Genomic DNA, 20893 nt, shown 5'->3' with positions numbered 1-20893 from the left:
CAGCTCTCTTAGACGCTGTATTTGTAACTCCGGGAAAGTGGTGAGAAGAGGCGTGGGGGTGAAAGCCATCCTTGAGTGGGTTAGAGTATAAATAGGAGAATGAGGAAGCCCAGCGGATGGGTGTAGACAATCCATTTTAAGAGGCTTGGCTGTGAAAAGCAAGAGCGCAGTGGCTGGAGATTTGTTGGGGTTTTGTCAATAGGAAAGAGACTCGATGATGCTTTATATCTGCTAGTGGAAAGGAAGGGAAGTTGCTTACGTAGAGGAGATAGGAGAGAACTCACCATGGAGAGGGTATGTGATAAGAGATCAATCAGTAAGGATGAGAGTCCTGCTGTCACTGGGAGGGAGGAAAGGTGGGTTTGGGAACACAAAGCTGAAGCGGTTCCAATCTGGATTGTGTTTTACCTGGCAAGTAAGAGGTCACTGGTTAAAGGAGTGAGGTCATCAGTAAAAGGAATGCCTTATTTTGCTGATGTGGAAATGGCTCGTAGGGGCAGCAAAAATAGTTTAAACGTTTTTTTTTTTTTCCCCCCCAGCATTACTCTGCACTGTGAGGGAAGCAGGCTGTGGGTATCCCAGAAAGGGAAGTGATGTGCCCGAGGTCACACAACGGGTAAATCATACACACCCAACACTATCTTTAGGTATACAAGTAGAAATTGGCCTTAGGAGGATGGGAGGAGGCAAGAGACCCTCTCCAAGAGGAGGGGGATCCCTGTGAAGGGGGCCCACAAAGAGGGGCATTCGGCTCTCACAGGGCTGGGGTCCTGATGGACAGGGATGGGTTTTAGGCCCAGCTCCAACTTAACTGTTGACATTTCCTGCTCTGGGGGCCTGAAAATTCTGAGTTGAAAAAGCAAACAGGTAACTGCAGACTTGGAAAGTCCCTGCTATGTGCCAGGCACTGTCCTAAGCACTCTACTTAAAATAGCTTACTTAAACCTTACAGCCCAATGAGGTAGATCTCATTATTTTCATTTTAGATGAGGAAACCAAGGTGCAGAAAGATGAAGTACTTTGATGAATGTCATCCAGCTCATAACTATCAAAGATGGCATCTGAACCCAGACAGCCTAGCTCCAGAATCTGGGCTCTTAACCAACTCTACATACAGCCTCCAATCCCCTTTAGATGCCCAGACGGGGTCAGGGAATTGCATGACATCAGTGATCTTGGTAGAAAGCAGATCTTTCTGCCCTACAGGTGGGAGGTACACTAAAGAAACATGGGAGCTGGGCTCAGAGACATCCCTGGTGCCCTTCTCCAGTACTTGCTGGGATAGAGCCTTCCCAGTTATTCCAGAAAGAATCTAGAAGTTGCTAACCAAAACTTTTATTGAGAGAGAAAATTCCAGGAGGCTGTCTTCTGGAGGTTCTCGGGCCTCAGACCTTAGGAAGTAGGGCCCCTTGGCCCATGACCTATTAAGAAAGGACTAGAAAAATTTCCGTGACCAGGCCACTCTCTGCTTCTCAGATGCCATGCCAAGTTGCAGGTCCTGTGCGCATGGTTCTAGGTTGAGGCCTGGCCTGTGGACTCACAGGCAAGGTCTGCAGGCCCCCCAGCTTGGTCTTCAGAGGTGGCCCCATGGGGTAAGTCTGTATACTTGAGGGCAGAGCCACGGGACAGATGTGCTGGGTAGCGCTGCCGGTTGATGTCCATCTTGGAGAGCACCGCTTGGGGCAGATCCACATGGCAGCGTGCTGCTAGTGCCACCAGGTAGATGAGGACATCACTAAGCTCCTCTTGAAGGGCTGCCCGTTCCCTGGGGGGCCAGGCTTGGGGGCCAGGCTCCTCATCAGGTTTCCACTGACTGGAGGCAGAACACACAGGCACAAACACAGATGCTAAGACCACAGGCTCCGCCTCTCTTGGGAGCAGCCTAGTCCTTGCAGCAAGGAAGGCCCACCTCTTAGGAAGTTCCTTCAAGGACAACTCAACCCACCTGCACCCTAGGCAGAGTCAGGGTGGGGAAGAGACCCCGACAGATGACTCATCCAGACCTGTGTGCCCCAACCCGAGCCAAAGAGTGGTCAAGAGAACATTTCACTTGCTAAGACCCAATTGTACTCTCTCCAGCCCTAGCCACTGCCACTCCAGACTCATTCTCAGACCTGCGAAAGCTTGCTAGCTCATCTTCTACTCTTGCTCAGTACCATCTTTCATAAGCAGAAATTACACTTTGTCCCTCCCCTGCTACAATTTCCTCCAACCGGGCTTAAAATAAAATCCAAACGCCTGACCATGCCCTTTAGATCCTGTATGAGCTGTCTCCTGCCTCTTCCAAAGTCATTATCCACCACTCTCCCTCCTGCCCCCCACCTAAAGCCACTCTGGCCTGTCCTGTCTGGCAAACCGGCCATACTGTCACAGGGCCTTTGCACTTACTGCCTCCTCTGCGTTAAATGCTCTTCTCCCTGCTCCCCCACCAGATCCTTCCTGTGGCTGGCTCCTTCCTGAGGTCTCAGCACAGATGTCATCTGCTCAGAAAAGCCTTCTCCTTGTTACTTTCTTTTTCATCACTTTGGGTTGTTTTCCCCATAGAACTTTATCACAATTCCTGGTCTTTTAAAATTAGTTTGCTTATTTATCGTTAGTCTCCTTGCACTCTGAAGACGGGAACCATATCTATTTTTTTTGTTGTTGTTGTTAATCCCCAAGATTTTAAGTCATCTCTATATCCAACATTGGGCTTGAACTCACAACCCTGAGATCAAGAGTTGCATGCTCCACTGATTGAGGCACCCAGGCACCCCAGGAACCATGTCTATCTTGTTGAAGGCTATATCTCTTAATTCTAGAAGACCTAGCACATAGCTGATGCTCACAAAACCGCAATAAATGAATGGTTTGCCCTTACATCTCTGTGCTCTTGTTTCTCCATTCCCAAAGTTCAGGCCTTGATTTAGGCCTTCCCACCTCTTTGACGGATCTGTATCAGCCTCCTCACAGGTCTCCCCTGCCCTGATTCTCTTGGTGACCCAATCCACCCTGCAGACACAGTGATCTTTCTACCCATCAAATCTGTCAGGTCTTCTGTTCAAATTCCATCACTTCCTAACTCCAACTTTGTCACTCTGGGTTCATACACCACCTCTCTCTTCCACGGCCCGCCACTCATTCTGTTATGTGTGAGGCACTCGGGACATACTAGACAACGAAACAGATACAAAATCCTGCTCTCTCTTGAAAAGCTTACCCTGGAGGAGTCTCAGGATCTTCCTGAATGGGGTGCCTGGGTGGTTCAGTCAGTTGAGCATCTGACTCTTGATTGGCTCAGGTCATGATCCAAGGGTCGTGGAATCAATCCCTGTGTCCAACTCTGCACTGAGCATGGAGCCTGCTTAAGACTCTCCCTCTCCCTTTCCCCCTCTCTCTCTCTGTCTCCTCCTCTGCCCCTCTCCCCTGCTTGAGCTCTCTTTTAAAACAACAACAACAAAACAAAAAATTCCCTTAATTTAACTTGCCCTTTCCCACTCACTACCTTGGGAAAGGATTCTTCGGTCTGGAAGGCCACAGGCAGGTCTCCTAAAGAATACTCTCCTTTCCACCCCAGAGGCAGAGGTCAAGGTAGGCTGTCACCATCCCTTCTTAAGACCTGGACCTGCCTTGCTGTTTCCACACCTTTCTTGCCCAGAAGAATGGATGCCCCAAGAGGGCAGGGACAGGTGAGTCATTTCTGTATCCCCAGACACAGCCTGGCATGGATATTTAATGATCAGATAAATGTCCCCCTCCCCCACAACACAGACTCTTCCAAAAAGACTTCCATCTACTCACAAGAGCTCTGCCAGCTCCCCCACTTCCCCCACCAAGGCCAGTAGGAGGTTCCGAGGCTGGTGGAACTGGCCCCAGTCTCGTTCAGCAGCAAATTCAGCATGGAGGCGGCGGCTGGAACAGAAGAAAGGAGTAGAAGCCCAGGTCCCAGGGTTAGACAATGCGGACGACCAGGCAGGTATCTCGGTGATACCTAGTGGGGGCATTAGTTCCGCACCTAATTCTTTGGATGGCCTTAAGCAAACCGTTTCTTCTCTATGGGACTTGGACTCTGCATCTCTAAAGTGGGTGCGCCCTACTCAGACCCTGAACTCTATCAAAACCTAACAATACTGTCTTTTCCATTATTCCACCTCTTGATGCTGCTTCCGCTGATTTTACAAAGTGCAGCTCTAGGAACATTTCCCCTAAGAAGCCCTCCTTGATTTCCTCTAGTAAAAAATAATGTCACCCACCTCTCAGCACTGCTTTTGCCCCCATCCTACCACCCACTCCTGGAGGGTAGGGGCCGGAATAGCCATATTTCCCCAAGGCTGGTTCTAGTATCACTCACCAGGCATCACCATTTCCCCCTGCCTCAGGTGTGCATCACTAAGCCCATTTCGCAGATAAGGAGGTTAACATGGCTCGCCCAGGACAGCCAGCCGAGCTGGGCCCCCCAGCATAGCCTTCTTCCAGACCACGTGGAGTGACCCGTCCCAATAGGAGGGAAAAAGGGGGAGACCTCCCCAGGCTGGGGCAAGGACGGCTTACATGTCCTCAAGCGTGGGCTCCGGGCTGAAGCTGAAGGGGCCGGCAGCAGCAGTGCCGTCTCCCCCCGTGTCCCCACGCGCGACCCCATTTGGCCGAGACATGCCACCCACCACACAGCAGCCGGGATGCGCTGGAAAACACCGCGCCAAGCTCAGAACCTGCCTCCAGGACCCCCGACCAATCACAGGCGTTCACGACTACTTCCCGGGGCGGAGCCACGGGAAAGACCAATTACTTGTGTGGAGTTTACACTCGCCTCTTGCCCCAGTCCCTAGATTCCTGCGACTTGGCCTGGCATCTTAAAGGTATAGGGACCAGATTTGCCCGGGAAGAGACAACGGTCAGAAGGCGAGGAGAGCGCAGGCGCATCATTTCTCTCGTGGGCGCCAGATGGCGCCAAAGAGAAAGGATGGGACCGAGATGAGGCTGGGACGCCCAGGGAAAACCCCAGAAATGGAGAGTTTAAACAAGAAAGGGAAATTTATTATAAGGATACAAGAATGTCACCAGGATACAGGAACTAGGTAGGGTAGCCGTTCTAAGCATTTTACATATTTAATCTTCATAACAACCTTATAAGGTAATAGCATCGTCATCCCCATTTTACAGGTAAAGAAACTGAGAAATTAAGTAATTTTTTAAAGTTTATTTTTGAGAAAGAGCACAAACAGGGGAGGGGCAGAGAGACAGAGGAGACAGAGAATCCCAAGCAGGCTCCGCACACTGACAGTGCAGAGTCCCATCCAGGACTCAAACCTATTAACCGTGAGATTGTGACCTGAAACGAAATTAAGAGTCCCAGGCTTAACCCACTGAGCCACCCAGGTGCCCGGAGAAATGGAGTAATTTAACTCCGCAGCTAATAATGTGGTAGCCAGGTTCCAAATCTAGGCAATTTGGTTTTAGAGTCTGTTTTATTAACCTCTACACTATATTGCCTCACATGATAAGTACTATGAAAAATAAAAGTATTGGGACGCCTGGGTGGCTCAGTCAGTTAAAAGTCCGACTTCAGCTCACAGTCCGTGAGTTCGAGCCCGGCATCCGGCTCTGTGCTGACAGCTCAGAGCCTGGAGCCTGCTTCAGATTCTGTGTCTCCCTCTCTTTCTGCCCCTCCCCTGCTCATGCTCTGCCTCTCTCTGTCTCAAAAATAAATAAAAACATTTTTAAAAGCTATTAAAAAAATAAGAAAAGTATTTAAACACTATGGAAGTGGGAGTAACTTCAGATTGCGCTGTTGGTTACCAGCTCAATTTCACTTTCCCCTTCTCCATGCTTGCACAACTGTGGTTTTATTCTCGGGTTCACCCTCCTCTACTTGATTGATCATGTCCCATTGCCCTGGCCTGATCAGTTTACGGGTGAGCATGTGGCCTAGATCTTGACAATGAGAAGTTAGAGCAAGTCTGCTGGAGACTCCTGGGAAAGATTCTCAGTTCTTTTGTTTAAAAAAGCACAGGATGTTTCTGCCTTTAGATGTTAGTATGTGAAGGAATCTTTGTGTGGAGAGCTAGCCCACAAACGGGGATTGGCAGATAGGAAGATAGAAAGGACCCGGATCCTTGATAAAATTGTGGGGACACTTATTTTTACAAGTTCCAGAAAAGTCCTAATTCAGGATGCTGGTTATATAAGAAAATAAATCATTTTATTAATCAGGCCACTTTTAGTTGGGTTTTCTGTTACTTGTCATTAAGAAAGTGACTTTTAATCTGAGTAAAAATCAAGGGGAATAGAGTTCTAGATAGAGGGAACACCAATGCTTAAAGCAGAAAAATCTTTGCATGTTCTAAAGACAAAAAGAATTCCAGTGTAGCAGGAATGTGGTGAGCAAGGAAGAGTGGTTGGATATGGTATTAGGGAAATGACAAGAGGCTAGATCAGATCAACCAACCATGAATTTTATCCTATATTTGATTTGGAATTTTAAGTATTATGGAAACCGTTTGGAGGGTTTTGGCAGGGGGGTTATATGATGTTGACTCTGGGCCAGGTTGATGGTGAGTCAAGATGGAGAGAAGTGGATGTATTGGGGAGATATTTTTGGAGGTAGATCTATAGTCTTTGTTGATTTTGAATTAAGAGGCATGGGAGAAAGGGTAGAGTCAAGTGTGGCTTACAGGTTTTGAGTGTTGAGCAACATGGTGGATGGACGGTGACTCATACTGGGATGAGGAAGGTAAGGAACACATGTGGCATCAGGAGTTTGGTTTAAAGCAAAGCAAGGTGAAGCTGCATATCAATTTGACAGGTGGATTTGTGAGCCTAAATTTTAGAGGAGAGATCAGGGCTCAGACTCAGATTTGGTAGTCTCAGTCATTAGATAGCACTTAAAGTCATGGGCCTGAAGAGGAATAATTAATACAAGAGTCTAGATAGACAAGACTGAGATTTGGGGTACTTCTGCATTTAGCAGTTGGGCAAAAGAGAAAAAGCAGGTGAGACAGGAGGAAAATCAAGAGAGTGTGGTGTTAGGGAGGCTAAGAGAGGAGAGTGTTCCAGAATAAGTAAATATCTGATTTGGATGCTACTAAGCCGCTGGATAAGATGAGAGCACAGAAGTTGCTGATGAGGCAACACAGAAGTTGGATATGGGAGCTGGGAGGAAAGAGGAAGTTCTGGGTTACTCCTGGGTTTCTGGCTTGAGTAAATAGATGGTTAGTTTTGCCGTTTGCTGGAATGAGGACACAGAAGACCCAGGAGTTGGGGTGGAAAGGAAGATAATGAAATCAGTTTGGAGCATGTTCGGGTCAAGATGGCTCTAGAACATCGGGATGATGTCCAGTAGGCAGGTGGCCATACAGGTCTGAAGTTCAGAACATTGAGCTGCCTATGGACCTGGGAACTGAAAGTACCTTCCCTAGCACCTACCCTGATGTTCGCTAAGCTTCTCTGCACAAGAACCCAAAGTCTTTTACTGGAATATAAAACATAGCTTTCTCAGGGGTCCTCTGCATCTCAGATTTTTGAAGAATCAGGGACCAGAGCTCACAGGTCAGATGGTCCTTGGTGGTTGACAGGAAGGAGGAGGCACTTTTTGTGGGAGGCACAGTGTTGGAGGGGTGGGGAAGGCCCTCACGCAGGAGAGGGAACAGACGTGAACATATGATTGGTCCCCTGATCTGGACCCCTCATCCAAACTCTTTCTGCACCCTCACCCCCATGTTAATTCACCTTTCTCCATTCTCCTCCGACACATCTTAGCAACCCAACCTCCCTGCTTTCATCAGGGCCTCAGTGTGCGTGGTCTTGGCTTTTGGTTCATGTTTGTGATTAGCCTTTCATGAGCCTATCTCTCCAGGGACTGGGTGCCCTAGTCTTCAAACCAAAGGTGTTTTCTCAGTGTAGGCCAATAAATGTTTGATGACAGGATGGGCAGGCTGGGACAAGCAAGCATTCACATGCACACGCCTCCCTTCTGCTACTCAAGAGTTTGGCCGCCTTCCCCACTACAGCCAAGCCGGTGCAACTGGTCCCAGTAAGGCTTTTGAGAAACCCTGGAGTGGAGGAGATGACAGTGACTGGAGAACAAAATAGCAGAGACCCATGGTGGTGTTGGGGTGGGGGAACCTGGACTACTGAGGTCCCAGAGACAATAGAGTATCATGGCAAACCAAGAGTCAAGTGATTGGGAAGATTGTTTCTCTTCTCTGAGCTTCGATTTCTCTACCTATGTAATGGGGCTCTGGCCTAGGGGGCCTCCAAGGACCCTTCACGTGTGTGCCGGGAGGAGAGGGACAATGTGGTTTTTTGTCTGTACCGCAGTGCTGTTCTTATTGGAAGTAGAGCCATAGACCTTGTTGGTTTTGAACTGGGGGGGGTGGCAGAAATGGTGCTGCTATAAGTATTTGCTCTTATTAAAATTTTCAGCGGGGAGTCATGACAGAGGCTTTGAGAAACCTGTAGACTAGCCCATTTAGGCCAAGGAATCCCCACCACCTTCAGAAGTCCTTCCTGGAGCATCTGGCTGGTTCAGTTGGTAGAGCATGTGACTCCTGCTCTAAGGGTAATGAGTTCAATTGATTTTGGGGTGATGGATGTCCCTGTTCTAGATCTCCTTTTAGACTGAGTCTCCTGGAGAACAGAAGCATTGTCAGGCTTTTATTTCTCCAGGACCTGGTACTTGAATAGATCTAATAAACACTAATTCACAGGAGCACGTCTTATGGGATCCCCTCCATGACTTCCTCGCTGTAGGTGGATATGGCTATGCCTATTTTACAGGTGAAGAGACTGAGGCCCAGAGACTTATCTGAGATCACCCAGGAAGGTGAAGGCTGAAATTCACCAGCACCACCCCGCCCCAGCGCTTCTTAGCAGGTGAAGGTAGTCTCCCTACCCCCCTGCAAGGGAGTAAAAGAGGCAGCTCCATATGCTTGGTGTGTGCTGAGGTCACCTTGCCTTTTCTTCTGCCCTTCTGTCCTATCTTTTCATCTTCTTTCTTTTCTTCTAGCTTCAACTTCCTCTCCTTTTTTTTTTTTTTTTTTTTGCTTTGGTTTCCTTTCTCTTTTCTTCCATACCTCTTTTCTTTTCTTCCTTACCTCTGTACCTGTGATTCCGTTATGATTTCTCTCCAAGGCCCTGTCCCCCACCCCACCTGCTGCCCAGCTCCTCCCCAAGGAGAAGTTGGATGCCTATCTTGCTCTCCACCCCTAACCCTTTCTAGGTTAACTGAGAGAACTCAGGCCAGGGAAGCACCCAATCAGTTTCCTCCTTTTGTACCGCCCACTCCAACCTGTTGGAAGAGCTGTGTGTGAGAACAAACAGAACTAAAGTCTGAATTCGTCCTCCAAAACCTGGTCTTAAGAGCGTGGTGGTACCAGCCTCCACCACTAGGAGACACCAAGAGCAAGGAAAGTGTGGACATGGAGTGTGCTAGGGTCCCCAGTGTGTACCCCTTACTCACTCACTCATTCATTTATTCAATATATTCTGAGCACTGACTACGGACCAGACAGTGATCTAGGTACTGGGGATACAGAATATCCCCTGCCATCGTGGAGCTCACATACTGGCAAAAAGGGACACTTACAAAGTAAACGAACACATTCTCAAGATAATTACACATAATTACACATTAGGTTGGGAGCTATGAAGCCAATAAACAAGGTGATGAGTTGGAGAGTAGCCAGGTGTTGGTTGATGTCAGAGAAAGCTTTTCTGAGGTTTTATTTTATTTATTTTATGAGGTAAGCCTGAGAGGTGAGGTTCCAGACAGAGGGAACTGCAAATAAAAAGGAACTTGATTTGTTTGGACTGACACAGAAAGGCTAATGGGCTAGAGTTTAGTGAGAGAGGGAGGGAGAGTGCCATGAGATGAAGTTGGAGATACATAGCAGGGATTTTATGGAAGCGATGTAAGAGCTTTGGGCAAGAGAAAAACGGATTGAATTTTTTAAATTGATTAATTGTTGTAGTTAGTAGGCTCTTAGTTTTCCAGGGCCTGGTACTTAAGTAATCTAATAAATACTAATGCATAGGAGCACGTCTTATGGGATCCCCTCCATGACTTCCTCGCTGTAGGTGGATATGGCTATGCCTATTTTACAGGTGAAGAGACTGAGGCCCAGAGACTTATCTGAGATCACCCAGGAAGGTGAAGGCTGAAATTCACCAGCACCCCCCCACCCAGTGCTCTTATCAAGGTAGTGAAGTGAAGGTAGACTTCCTTCATACTAAATACGATGACATTTCATTTATCACACAAAGTTCCATTTTTCATTGGCGTTGATAACTGCCTCCTTCTTTTATTTTCATTTGCTAATTTTCTACATAATTAGCATTGATCCATTTTACATCTTCCATTAGCCTTCCAATTTTCCACAAAACTAAATGTATCAATACTCTTATCAGGTCCATGTTCCTTTTTCTGGGAGCCTTCAGGCTCCTGTTCCCGTGTGCTGTGTCTGTTCCAGACTGGTTGGGTCTCTAGGCCTGCTGTAGAGCCATTACCTTGAGACCTCCCTTCACCTTCTCTGTGCTGGCTTGGGTTTTTCTCTTTCCTGGTTTGCCCCCATGTTTTCCTGGAGCACATCTTTCAGTGGTTTCTTGAGAGAGTCCCTGGGATGAAACCACTTTGACACCTTGCATGTCTAAAAATATCTTTATTCTACTGGTTTGAAAAATGTGGCTAGGTATAGAATTATACAGTGAAAATCATTTACCCTCAGAATTTTGAAGCCATTACTTCATTGTCTTTTAGCTTCCAATTCCCTGTTGAGAAGTCTGATACCATTCTTATCCCCAGAACTTTTTTTTTAAGTTGTATTTATTCATTTTTGAGAGAGAAAGAGTGTGAGCAAGCAGGGGAGAGGGAGAGAGAATCCCAAGCACGCTCCACACTGCCAGTCTGATGTGGGGCTCAAACCCATGAACCGTGAGATCATGACCTGAGTCAAAATCAAGAGTCAGACGCTCAACTGACTGAGCCACCCAGACACCCATCCCCAGACCTTTCTATGTGTTCTTCCCCTCCCCAGAAGAATGGGCTCTGGAGTCACACTGCCTAGCAGATGGCTTGTGCAACCTTGGACAAATTTCTTAATGTCTCTGCACCTCAGCTTCCTTGTTTGCAAAATGGGATTGTTCGCAGTTCAAATGAATTAATATATATAAAACAGTTCTCTTTACCACTGGCATTTTAAAGTTTAATACAATAGTGTACGTCATTTTTCACTCACTATGCTGGAAAGTCAAAAGATGTGTGATATTTACAACCTTTTAAATTTTAGAAAACTTTTTTGTATTTTATATAATTTTTTCTTCCATTGGCTTTATTACCTCTTTTTGGAATTCCTTCTAGATGTTGAACCTCCTGACTTACCTCTAATCTCCATCACATTTTTTTCTTCTATTGTACATCTTTTTGTTGTTATTCTACTTTCTGATAAACTTACTCAATTTTAAGTTAATATTGTTTTTTAATGTTTATTTTGAGAGAGACAGAATGCGAGCGAGGGAGTGGCAGAGAGAGGGAGACACAGAATCCAAAGCAGGCTTGAGGCTCTAAGCTGTCAACACAGAGCCAGATGCAGGGCTCGAACCCATGAATGGCGAGATCATGACCTGAGCCGAAGTCAGATGCTCAACCGACTGAGCCACTAAACTTCCCCAACTTTATCAAGAGTCTTCTACTGATTTTTTTAATTTTAGTAATATTTTATTCTAAGTGCTTTGTTCTCATATCTTTTTATGGACACTTTATATTTTTACCTTTTTTTTTTTTTCTTCTGCTCCCTGTATTGTCTCTTTATTTTTTTTCTTTTTGCTTTGACTTCTTTCACGTTAGAGGCTTGCCTCAAGTGTCTGGTGATCCTTAACTGCTTATATTTAAGAATGAGGCATCGAAAAGAACGTGCTTGGGTGAAACTTTCCATATGAGAGTCTTCCTGATACAGGGATTTTCACCAGGGGCTCCCTAAATACTTACAGGGTTTTTTTCTGGGCACATTCTTTTTCTCCAGAGGAGCAAAAAGTGGTATAAGCTTCCTGGACGGTGTTTTTAGTAGCTAGGGGAGGGGGCTGGGACAGTCTCATTTTTGTCTTTATTCTTGTTTTTGGTAAGGCCTCTGTTCTCTACTGCGGTGTCTCTGACTATGTAGTATTTTTAAAACTCATTCCTCAGAAAGTAAACCTCCCTTTACCTACAGAGGTGAGAGGCAGTCATCTGGCTATGTGACATGGGGGAAAGGTTTGAGAACTTCAAAGATCTCATTGTAATTATGCTGTATATAAACTTTCAAAAAGTAGCTGTCTTTATCCCTCCCCTTAACCCCTTAGTACCCTCAGAGCCTAGCTCCTTGCTTCCTATTTGTATTCCCCAACTCTGAAAGCATTTACTTTGGCTTCCCCTATCCTGCTAAGTCAGTTGTTACCCTTCTCCCGCCTACTTCCAATGTTTAAAGAATTGTTGATACCTTTCTTTTGTGATTTCCTTTCCCACCCTCTAGTCCTTGGGCTTTCTGCCTTTTGAGTCCTTTGCTATCAACTGAGGGGGAGGGTGCAAAACTAAATCTAGGTGTTAAATGCTCTGGTCCAGGATCAGGGAAAACATTTTCACTCTCAACTTGCCAGATTCTAAATGTATCAATTGGCTCATTTTATAAGACTGTAAAAGATTCAGAACTCCCAAGAATCCAAATAGTAGTCAGAAGAATTTTTCAACAAAGTCCCTTTTATTTATTTCACTAGAAATTACTTTATTGATTAAATCACCAGAAATTTTCAGTGCAAGATTTAACATCTCAATGACCATCAAGGCTTGGGCTCTGGGGCTTGCTCTGCCTCCCCCAGTCCTTAAAGGGGTTTAGAGGGAGAGACGTCATTAACAGAGACCAAATCAGATGGTCGCAGGTCCTCCTTTCCCAGTCATTGGACAAGCTGCTCAATTCTTGCCCAGAGCAGGAAAGAGCCAGTGTTTCTGAAAACAAATCTAATAAAGAATTTGACATTGCAATGTAAGATCTCTCTTAACAATTTAGTTCTATCAACAGTATTGGTCCAAACTTATTTGCTTCTGATCTAAATCATTTTGCAATTTACCTTTTTTGGTATGTATGTAATTTCAATAACCTCACCCCCTGTGCAGACATGAATCAACCCAATGCTAAGAAAAATCCCTCAAACCAGAAGAGCCTCATCTTGTTCTTGGAAAGAAGTAACAGAGGTTTTTCTGCTTCTCTTCCATGTAAGAGATGAACAAACCCCACCTTGAAGTCCAAAATGTTACTTCTGGCCTTGGAATGTGCAGCTTGTGATGAGCCGATTCAAATCACCGAGAAAGGGCAGCCGGAACAACTATGCAGGCAGCCTTCTTTGGAAATTTCTTCTTAAAATAAAGTTTTGAGAATCGTCCATGATTGTGTACAAAGACTCTAAGGTCCACACAACTTCTGCTATTCCGTCTCAGGAGCTAGGTTCAGAGGCAGCATTGGAATTGTCAGGAACAAGAGCAGTAGCAGTGGCCCCGCGAGGTAGGACCTCAATAACTCGAGGCTTGTCAATGATCCGAGCTGTCCGGTTTCCCTTTTCCACAATACCGACGATCCATGCTTGGTGACCCTCTCCATACTTGGAAGATTTGATTTCAGAACAAAAGCGAGCTGCCTGTTCTCTCGGCAGACAAATCAGTAATCCCCCAGAAGTTTCTGCTGAGGTTCCTTGAAGGAGCCCAAAGCGCCCACTGGCCTTGCTGATGGCAGCCATCTTGGCAATGATTGGCAGATTATGAATGACAAATGACACCTCATTTCTTTGTTGTTTTGCAAGGTTCTGAGAGTGTCCTAGAATGCCAAAGCCTGTGATATCTGTGGCTGCGTGTGCATTAAACGTGTGCATTAGTCCAGCAGCAGTTCTGTTTAGGGTAGCCATATTGAACATGGCTTCCTGATAAGCTAGCTCTACCTCTTCTCTGGAGACCACCATATTTATTTTATTCCATCTTTCAGGATTATCCAGCCATTGGTGGGCATTGACAGCAACTTGGGTTCCTAAGGGTTTGGTTAACACGAGCACATCCCCAACAACTGCACTGTCCGGCATGATGAATTCATTTGGCTGACATACCACAGTGGCAACCCCTCCGACGATAATCCAAGGGTTTACTACTGTCTGTCCACCAGTCACTGCAGTCCCTCCTTCCTCAGCAGCGTCGCGAAAGCCTTTGATCATGAGCGGTGTTATCTTTTCTCGTTCCTCCTCAGTCATACTCTGGCTGACGCTGAGTAACATCAACATGTTGTCACATTCAGTAATACCCATGGCGTAGAGGTCACTCAGCACGTTGGCACACGCTATGCGCCCCATCATGTAGGGATCTTCCACTAGGGGGTAAAAGAAGTCCGTGGTCTGCACCAGTGACAGGCCCCCGTGCCTCAGGGGTATGACGCAGGAGTCCATCCCAATGCCCAGGGCTGGAAAGGTTGGGTTGGGTTCCGCCCCGGCCGGGAGGCCGCCTTCCTGGGCCGCCTCTTCATGGCTTCCGACCAGGCCCAGACCCGACGGGGGCCGAACGTCTGGCCGCGTCAGTCCCGCCAGGAGTTTGAGCAGCGTCTCCTGGGGGACTTTGCAGCCTCAGCCCTTCATGCCGGAGAAGCCCGTCAGCCGCCAGCTCGGGCTGAGGCCCAGCGCCTGGGGCTCGAAGGGCCGGTAGCTCGAGAAGCCGCGGCCCAGAGACAAGCCGGCGGAGCCCGAGCCTTCCGCCGCCGCCACCGCCACCGCCACCGCCACCTCTCCGCCGGCGCCCGTCGCCGCCGCTTCCGCCATCGCGCCTGCCCGGCAGGGAGGGGAAAAGAGGAGAGGAGCGCTCGCTTTTATTTTCTACTCCAGTTAATATGGATTAACAGATATTACCGCAGAGAGTCTCCTCCGCACGACTCGCGCAGCCCGACTCACGCCACACCGCGCGCTCCTGGCCTTCCTGGGGGAGGAGCCGCCGGCCTCCCGTACTTATAGCCCTGGTGGTTGACAGCCGTGCCATCCAATGACGATTTCGCAACCGAGGGCGGGCTTCCTTTCATCTAAGAGATGAATTACAAATCAACCAGCAGTTTGCGCAACTGGTGCGGACTAGGTTACCCGTTTGCTATTTGGTTCGCTCCGCTAGTTGTAATTTAAACGATCTCTTGGGAGAGGCTGGCGCGACTTTGCTCCCTAGAGGCGGTTGACCAAGTGCTGCATTTTCGGAGATGAGGAATTTGGGGGTCACTTGGTAGATCTATTACAGGTCAGAAAGGTCCAAGGGTCACATGACAGCGCACGTGACCAATCCAGGTTAGGAAAATAGCCCAGGGAAAAATTCGGAACGAATAATGAAAAATTAGATATTAAGTTACTACCATTAAGCAAGCAAACTGTAGCATCAAAATAATGAAATGTTAAAATGAGCTCCAAAAAATTGTAAGATTCAGGGGCGCCTGGCGGGCTCAGACGGAAGAGCATGCGACTTTTGCTCTCCCCGTCATGAGTTCAAGCCCCACATTGGGAGTAAAGATTACATTAAAAAAATAAACAATAAAAATAAAATAAAAATCTTTTAAGGCTTTTAAGGGCAGACACCTGCTTGGGTTCTGGTGCTGTTTCCACCACTAACTGCCGGTATGAGTCACTTTCCCTCTCTGGCATCAGTGATGTATCTATCTGGACAACAAAGTAGCTTACCTTCTTTTGTCCTCAGGTTTCTGTATGTCTTTAAGTTAGTATATATGAGAATCTGTGATGTAACCCTGAAGAACAATTTGCCAATATCCATTAAGGTTATAAATGCATATAATACCTTTGGCCCAGCAGTTCCAATTCTAGGACTTTATTCTACAGATGTACTCGTGAGCTGTGAGTGGGAAATGGTAGGGATGTTTTGTTTTCTGTGCTGTTTGTAATATCAACATACTGGAAACAACCCAAATGTTTATCAATTATGATTAAAATAAATTGTGGTACGTTTATATAATAGACTATCCATCCAAGCAACTGTAAAACAGAACGAGAGAACATTGATGTAATTCTATTGATAATGGTTACAGTTCTAATAGGCACAGTCCTAAATGCTTTATGTATATTAACTTAGTCCTTATAAAACTCTTTGAGTTACGATTCTTTCCACATTTTACAGAAAAGGAATATAACGCACAGAGAGATTAAATGCCCTATTCAAGGTCATAGCCAGTTTAGAATGGAGCTGGATATGAATCCAAGCAATCTGTTCCAAAGACTACCAGGCTATACTGCGGATGATGTTTGTTAAGAGAAACAAGCAAGCTTCAGAGCAGTATTTATACAATACTACTATTTGTTGTAAAAGGGGGAAATATATGCAATAGCATATTTCTGGGAGTATAATCACCAGAAACTGGTAAATTGATTGCCTCTGGGGAGAGAATGAGGTGGTTGGGGATGGGAGATTCTTCAACAAAAAACTGGAAACAACCCATGCATCTGTTAACAGGGAATGCATAAACACATTGTGGTATAATCACACGTGGAATATTATTTATCTGTGAAAATGAATGATAGGTATAGGTATCATCAATATGGATAATCTCAAAAACAAAATGTTGGGAGTAAAAAGCAAGTTGCAGAAGTGTACCTAAACTAAGATGCCATTCATATAATAAAATTCAGCACCAGGCAATGCAATAATATATTGATAAGATATGCAAAATGGTAAACACTTTTTTAAAAGGTAAGAGAGTGGATGATTAACAAAATTTAGCATAGGGATTACTCCTGGGGTAGGGTGCATAAGGGACCCCTGGGCTCCGTTTCCTTCTGTTTCTTGGGCTGGGTTATAGTTACATAATGTTCTTGAAACTGCACACATCTATTTTCCCACACTCTTTGTAAGTTATATCTCAACATTAAAAAAAAAGAGAGAGGGGCGCCTGGGTGGCGCAGTCGGTTAAGCGTCCGACTTCAGCCAGGTCACGATCTCGCGGTCCGTGAGTTCGAGCCCCGCGTCAGGCTCTGGGCTGATGGCTCAGAGCCTGGAGCCTGTTTCCGATTCTGTGTCTCCCTCTCTGTCTGCCCCTCCCCCCTTCATGCTCTGTCTCTCTCTGTCCAAAAAATAAATAAACGTTGAAAAAAAAATTAAAAAAAAAAAAGAGAAAGCGTGCTATATTTCAGAATTAAAAATACAAAAAGAAAAACAAAATAGTCAAAAAGCAATAGATGTGGAAGCAACAGACATCTGGATTTTGTCTCACCTTTGGACTTGTTAATGAGCTGTCTAGCCTTGAAGAACTGATATAAACTGTCTATGCCTTAGTTTCCACTTTTGTAAAATGAAGGTTATAATCTCTGCTTAGGATCTGGCGTAAGGATCATATGAAAATCTCAACTATGAAGATTTCTTTGCAAAGTATTCAGTACATTGTACATGTGAAGGATCTTCCTATCACTAAGGGAAAAATGAAAACATCCCAGTACATCTGTAGTCACCTCATCTGGGTTAAAAAGTGACTAGATCAGGTGCCCCTGGTTATACGCTCTCGTTGTTCTTTGGACTTTTTCCTCTAGGCATTTAGAACAATTTGTAATTCTTTATTCATTTGATAATCATGTGATTATGCCATGACTATCTGCCCCACTAGGCTGTAAGCTCCACAGTCAGGGGCTGCCCTGTTTCGTCCACCCTGACTTCCGTAGCACCTTACGTGGCAATGACATTTGATGAATGAATATATCATCTTATGAAATACAGTTTGCTGGGATCATGTGATGACTGGTGCTGAGCATCTTGTACTCATTCATCTCTTTTATTTTTTAAAAAAAAAAGTTTATTTATTTATTTTGAGAGGGAGATAGAGAGAACAAGGGAGGGACAGAGGGGTGGGGGGAGATAGACAATCCCAAGCAGGCTCTGCGCTGCCAGTGTGACAGTGCAGAGCCCGACTTGGGGCTCGAACTCATGAATCAAGAGATCATGACCTGAGCAGAAAACAAGAGTTGGATGCTTAACCAACTGAGCCACCCAGGTGCCCCCATCTCCTCTTTTAATCCTCATAGCAGCCCCAGGAAATCAGCAGTATTATCCATTTTAGGGATGAGGAAACTGAGGTCCCCGATAAGTCAGGAGTGGTGCACAGGGTCACCAGCTGGAATCAACCTAGGGAGAATACAAACTTAGGTCTGTTTTGACCTGAAGGCTGGTGTTCTATCCCTCATCCTGGGGCTTCCACTTGAGAATACTAACAACCCCCAACATGCCCCTGGAAAAAGCAGGACTCTGAAGGGAAGGTTTCATCCCTATAGTTCCCTGTTGCTTCTGTTTGGACAAAATGTTCGCTCAAGTCAAAAAAGTCATGAATTTGCCTTGGTCAGTGACCAACCCACTAGGCTTAGAACAAGTTCATGTGCCTTTGTGCAGGTGATCCACATGAGTCACAAGGGTGATCCTTATGACTGTATCATGAGCGTTTGAAAGCATCCTTTTTATCTTTTTCTTGTTTCTCGCTGAAAGATCCATTGAATCACATTTACCACTTGGGTGAAAGCATATGGGTCAAAGATTGCAAGAGTAAAAACCTGGAGGTGGGGTTGGAATAGCAGGCAAAGGAGAAGAGGTGGTTTTTGTTTATTTGTATGTTTTTTTAATCTTTTTAATGTTTATTTTTGAGAGAGAGAGAGAGAGCAGGAAGGGGCAGAGAGAGAGGGAGACACAGAATTGGAAGCAGGCTCCAGGCTCTGAGCTGTCAGGACAAAGCCAGACATGGGGCTCAAACTCACAGACCGCGAAATCATGACCTGAGCTGTTGTCACAGACCTCACGATCATGACCTGAGCTGTTGTCACAGACCTCGCGATCATGACCTGAGCTGTTGTCACAGACCTCGCGATCATGACCTGAGCTGTTGTCACAGACCTCGCGATCATGACCTGAGCTGTTGTCACAGACCTCGAGATCATGACCTGAGCTGTTGTCACAGACCTCGAGATCATGACCTGAGCTGTTGTCACAGACCTCGAGATCATGACCTGAGCTGTTGTTGGCCGCCCAACTGACTGAGCCACCCAGGCGCCCCATGTTTGTGTTTTAAGTAGGCTTCAAAACCTACCATGAGGTTTGAACTCATGACTCTGAGATCAAGACCAAAGCTGGGGGCACCTGGGTGGCTCAGTGGGTTGAGTGTCCGACTTCAGCTCAGATGATGGTTTCTCCGTTGGTGACTTCAGGCCTCACATCGGGCTCTGTGCTGACAGCTCAGAGCCTGGAGCCTGCTTTGGATTCTTTGTGTGTGTGTGTGTCTCTCTCTGCCCTTCCCCTGCTCATTCTCTCTCTCCCTCTCTCTCTCTCTCATTCTCAAAAATAAGTAAACATAAAGAAGAAGAAGAAGAAGAAGAAGAAGAAGAAGAAGGCCTGAATACCAGCCCCTCATTTGCTTTTCTTTTCTTTTTTCTATTTAAAAAAAATTTTTTTTTCAACGTTTATTTATTTTTGGGACAGAGAGAGACAGAGCATGAACGAGGGAGGGGCAGAGAGAGAGGGAGACACAGAACCGGAAACAGGCTCCAGGCTCCGAGCCATCAGCCCAGAGCCCGACGCAGGGCTCGAACTCACGGACCGCGAGATCGTGGCCTGGCTGAAGCCGGATGCTTAACCGACTGTGCCACCCAGGCGCCCCCCTCATTTGCTTTTCACATACAACAAAAACACTGAAGCTGGTCCTAGTTTTTCACATTATGATAATGTAGAGTTATAACACTACACTTAAAGGTTTAGGACACTTTATTTTTTAATTTAAAAAAAATTTTTAAGATTTGATTTTAAGTAATCTCCACACCCAACGTGGGGCTCACACCCATAACCCCAAGATGAAGAGTTGCAGTTCCACCGACAGAGCCACCAGGGGCCCCAGGTTCAGCACATTTTAAAGAACTCTTTTTAATTGTGGTAAAGATACACTCCGTATATTTCTAGTATACTGAGACTATTTCAGTAAGTTTAGCACCCTTTAAAAAAAAGTTTTTTTAGGGTTTCTTTTTGAGAGAGACAGAGCACGAGCAGGGGAGAAGCAGAGAGAAAAAGGCACACAGAATCGGAAGCAGGCTCCAGGCTCCCAGCTGTCAGCACAGAGCCTGACGCGGGGCTCGAACTCACGAACTGCAAGATCATGACCTGAGCAAAGTCAGAAGGTTAACCGACTGAGCCACCCAGGTGCCCTTAATACGTTTGTTGTTTTTTTTTTAAGATTTTATTTTGGGGCACCTGGGTGGCTCAGTCAGTTAAGCATCCGACCTTGGCTCAGGTCATGAACTCGCGGTTCGTGAGTTCGAGCCCCACATCAGGCTTTGTGCTGACAGCTTGGAGCCTGAAGCCTACTTCAGATTCTGTGTGTGTCTCTCTCTGCCCCTGCTCATGCTGTCTCCTCTCTCTCTCTCTCTCTCTCTCTGTCTCTCAAAAATAAATAAACATTAAAAATAAATAAAGATTTTATTTTTAAGTAATCTCTACACCCAATGTGGGGCTTGAGCTCAAGCCCCAGGTCAAGAGTTGCATGCTCCAGTTGAGCCCCAGGTCAAGAGTTGCATGCTCTACTGACTGAGCCAGTAAACTCATTACAAAATTATTCTGTTGTCCCTGGTGGAAAATCACAAAATGCAGCTTAGTGAAAAGGAAGAAAGTTAAAAGAACTTGAAATCCCTCTTCCCAGAGAGAAGTACTAGTCATAGCTTCACCGAGTGAATTTTAGACAATTTGCTCTACGTGTAAGGAGGGCCATCACCTCACACTGAACTCCAGGCGGCGCCCTGTCACTTCCTCCAGGCCACATGGACCAGTGTGCTGTGTGCTCTGTGTATTTGCATATATTTTTAATTTTTTAAAACAAAAAAGGGATCATTCCGAGTGTTTCTAGTAAGAAATAACATA

The 20893-nt window shown here is 46.0% G+C and overlaps 2 protein-coding genes across 2 annotated transcripts; both read right to left on the bottom strand.

The window, feature by feature from the left end:
- Positions 1-1319: 1319 nt before the first annotated feature.
- On the bottom strand, positions 1320-4709 carry DCTPP1 (dCTP pyrophosphatase 1). The gene is made up of 3 exons (XM_003998655.5): positions 4531-4709; positions 3781-3891; positions 1320-1813 (listed from the first exon to the last, which is right to left on the bottom strand). The coding sequence occupies exons 1-3, from the start codon at positions 4629-4631 to the stop codon at positions 1513-1515; spliced, it is 513 nt and encodes a 170-aa protein (XP_003998704.1). The 5' UTR covers positions 4632-4709; the 3' UTR covers positions 1320-1512.
- A 7974-nt stretch (positions 4710-12683) lies between these two features.
- SEPHS2 (selenophosphate synthetase 2) lies at positions 12684-14962 on the bottom strand. Its single transcript, XM_004001417.6, has one exon. The coding sequence runs from the start codon at positions 14791-14793 to the stop codon at positions 13435-13437; it is 1359 nt and encodes a 452-aa protein (XP_004001466.3). The 5' UTR covers positions 14794-14962; the 3' UTR covers positions 12684-13434.
- Between the last annotated feature and the right edge of the window lie 5931 nt (positions 14963-20893).

Source organism: Felis catus, chromosome E3 (genome assembly GCF_018350175.1).
Source record: "Felis catus isolate Fca126 chromosome E3, F.catus_Fca126_mat1.0, whole genome shotgun sequence".
In the NCBI taxonomy this organism is placed as follows: domain Eukaryota; kingdom Metazoa; phylum Chordata; class Mammalia; order Carnivora; family Felidae; genus Felis; species Felis catus.
This window is presented reverse-complemented; position numbering and strand designations above follow the sequence as displayed.

Bases quoted from the DNA above. Each gene is read 5' to 3' on its own strand.
- DCTPP1 (XM_003998655.5), bottom strand. From the start codon at position 4,631: ATGTCTCGGCCAAATGGGGTCGCGCGTGGGGACACGGGGGGAGACGGC. The intron at 3,892-4,530 runs GTAAGCCGTCCT...CTTCTGTTCCAG, and splicing joins GAGCCCACGCTTGAGGACAT to CCGCCGCCTCCATGCTGAAT. The intron at 1,814-3,780 runs GTGAGTAGATGG...TTCTGCCTCCAG, and splicing joins GGGGAGCTGGCAGAGCTCTT to TCAGTGGAAACCTGATGAGG.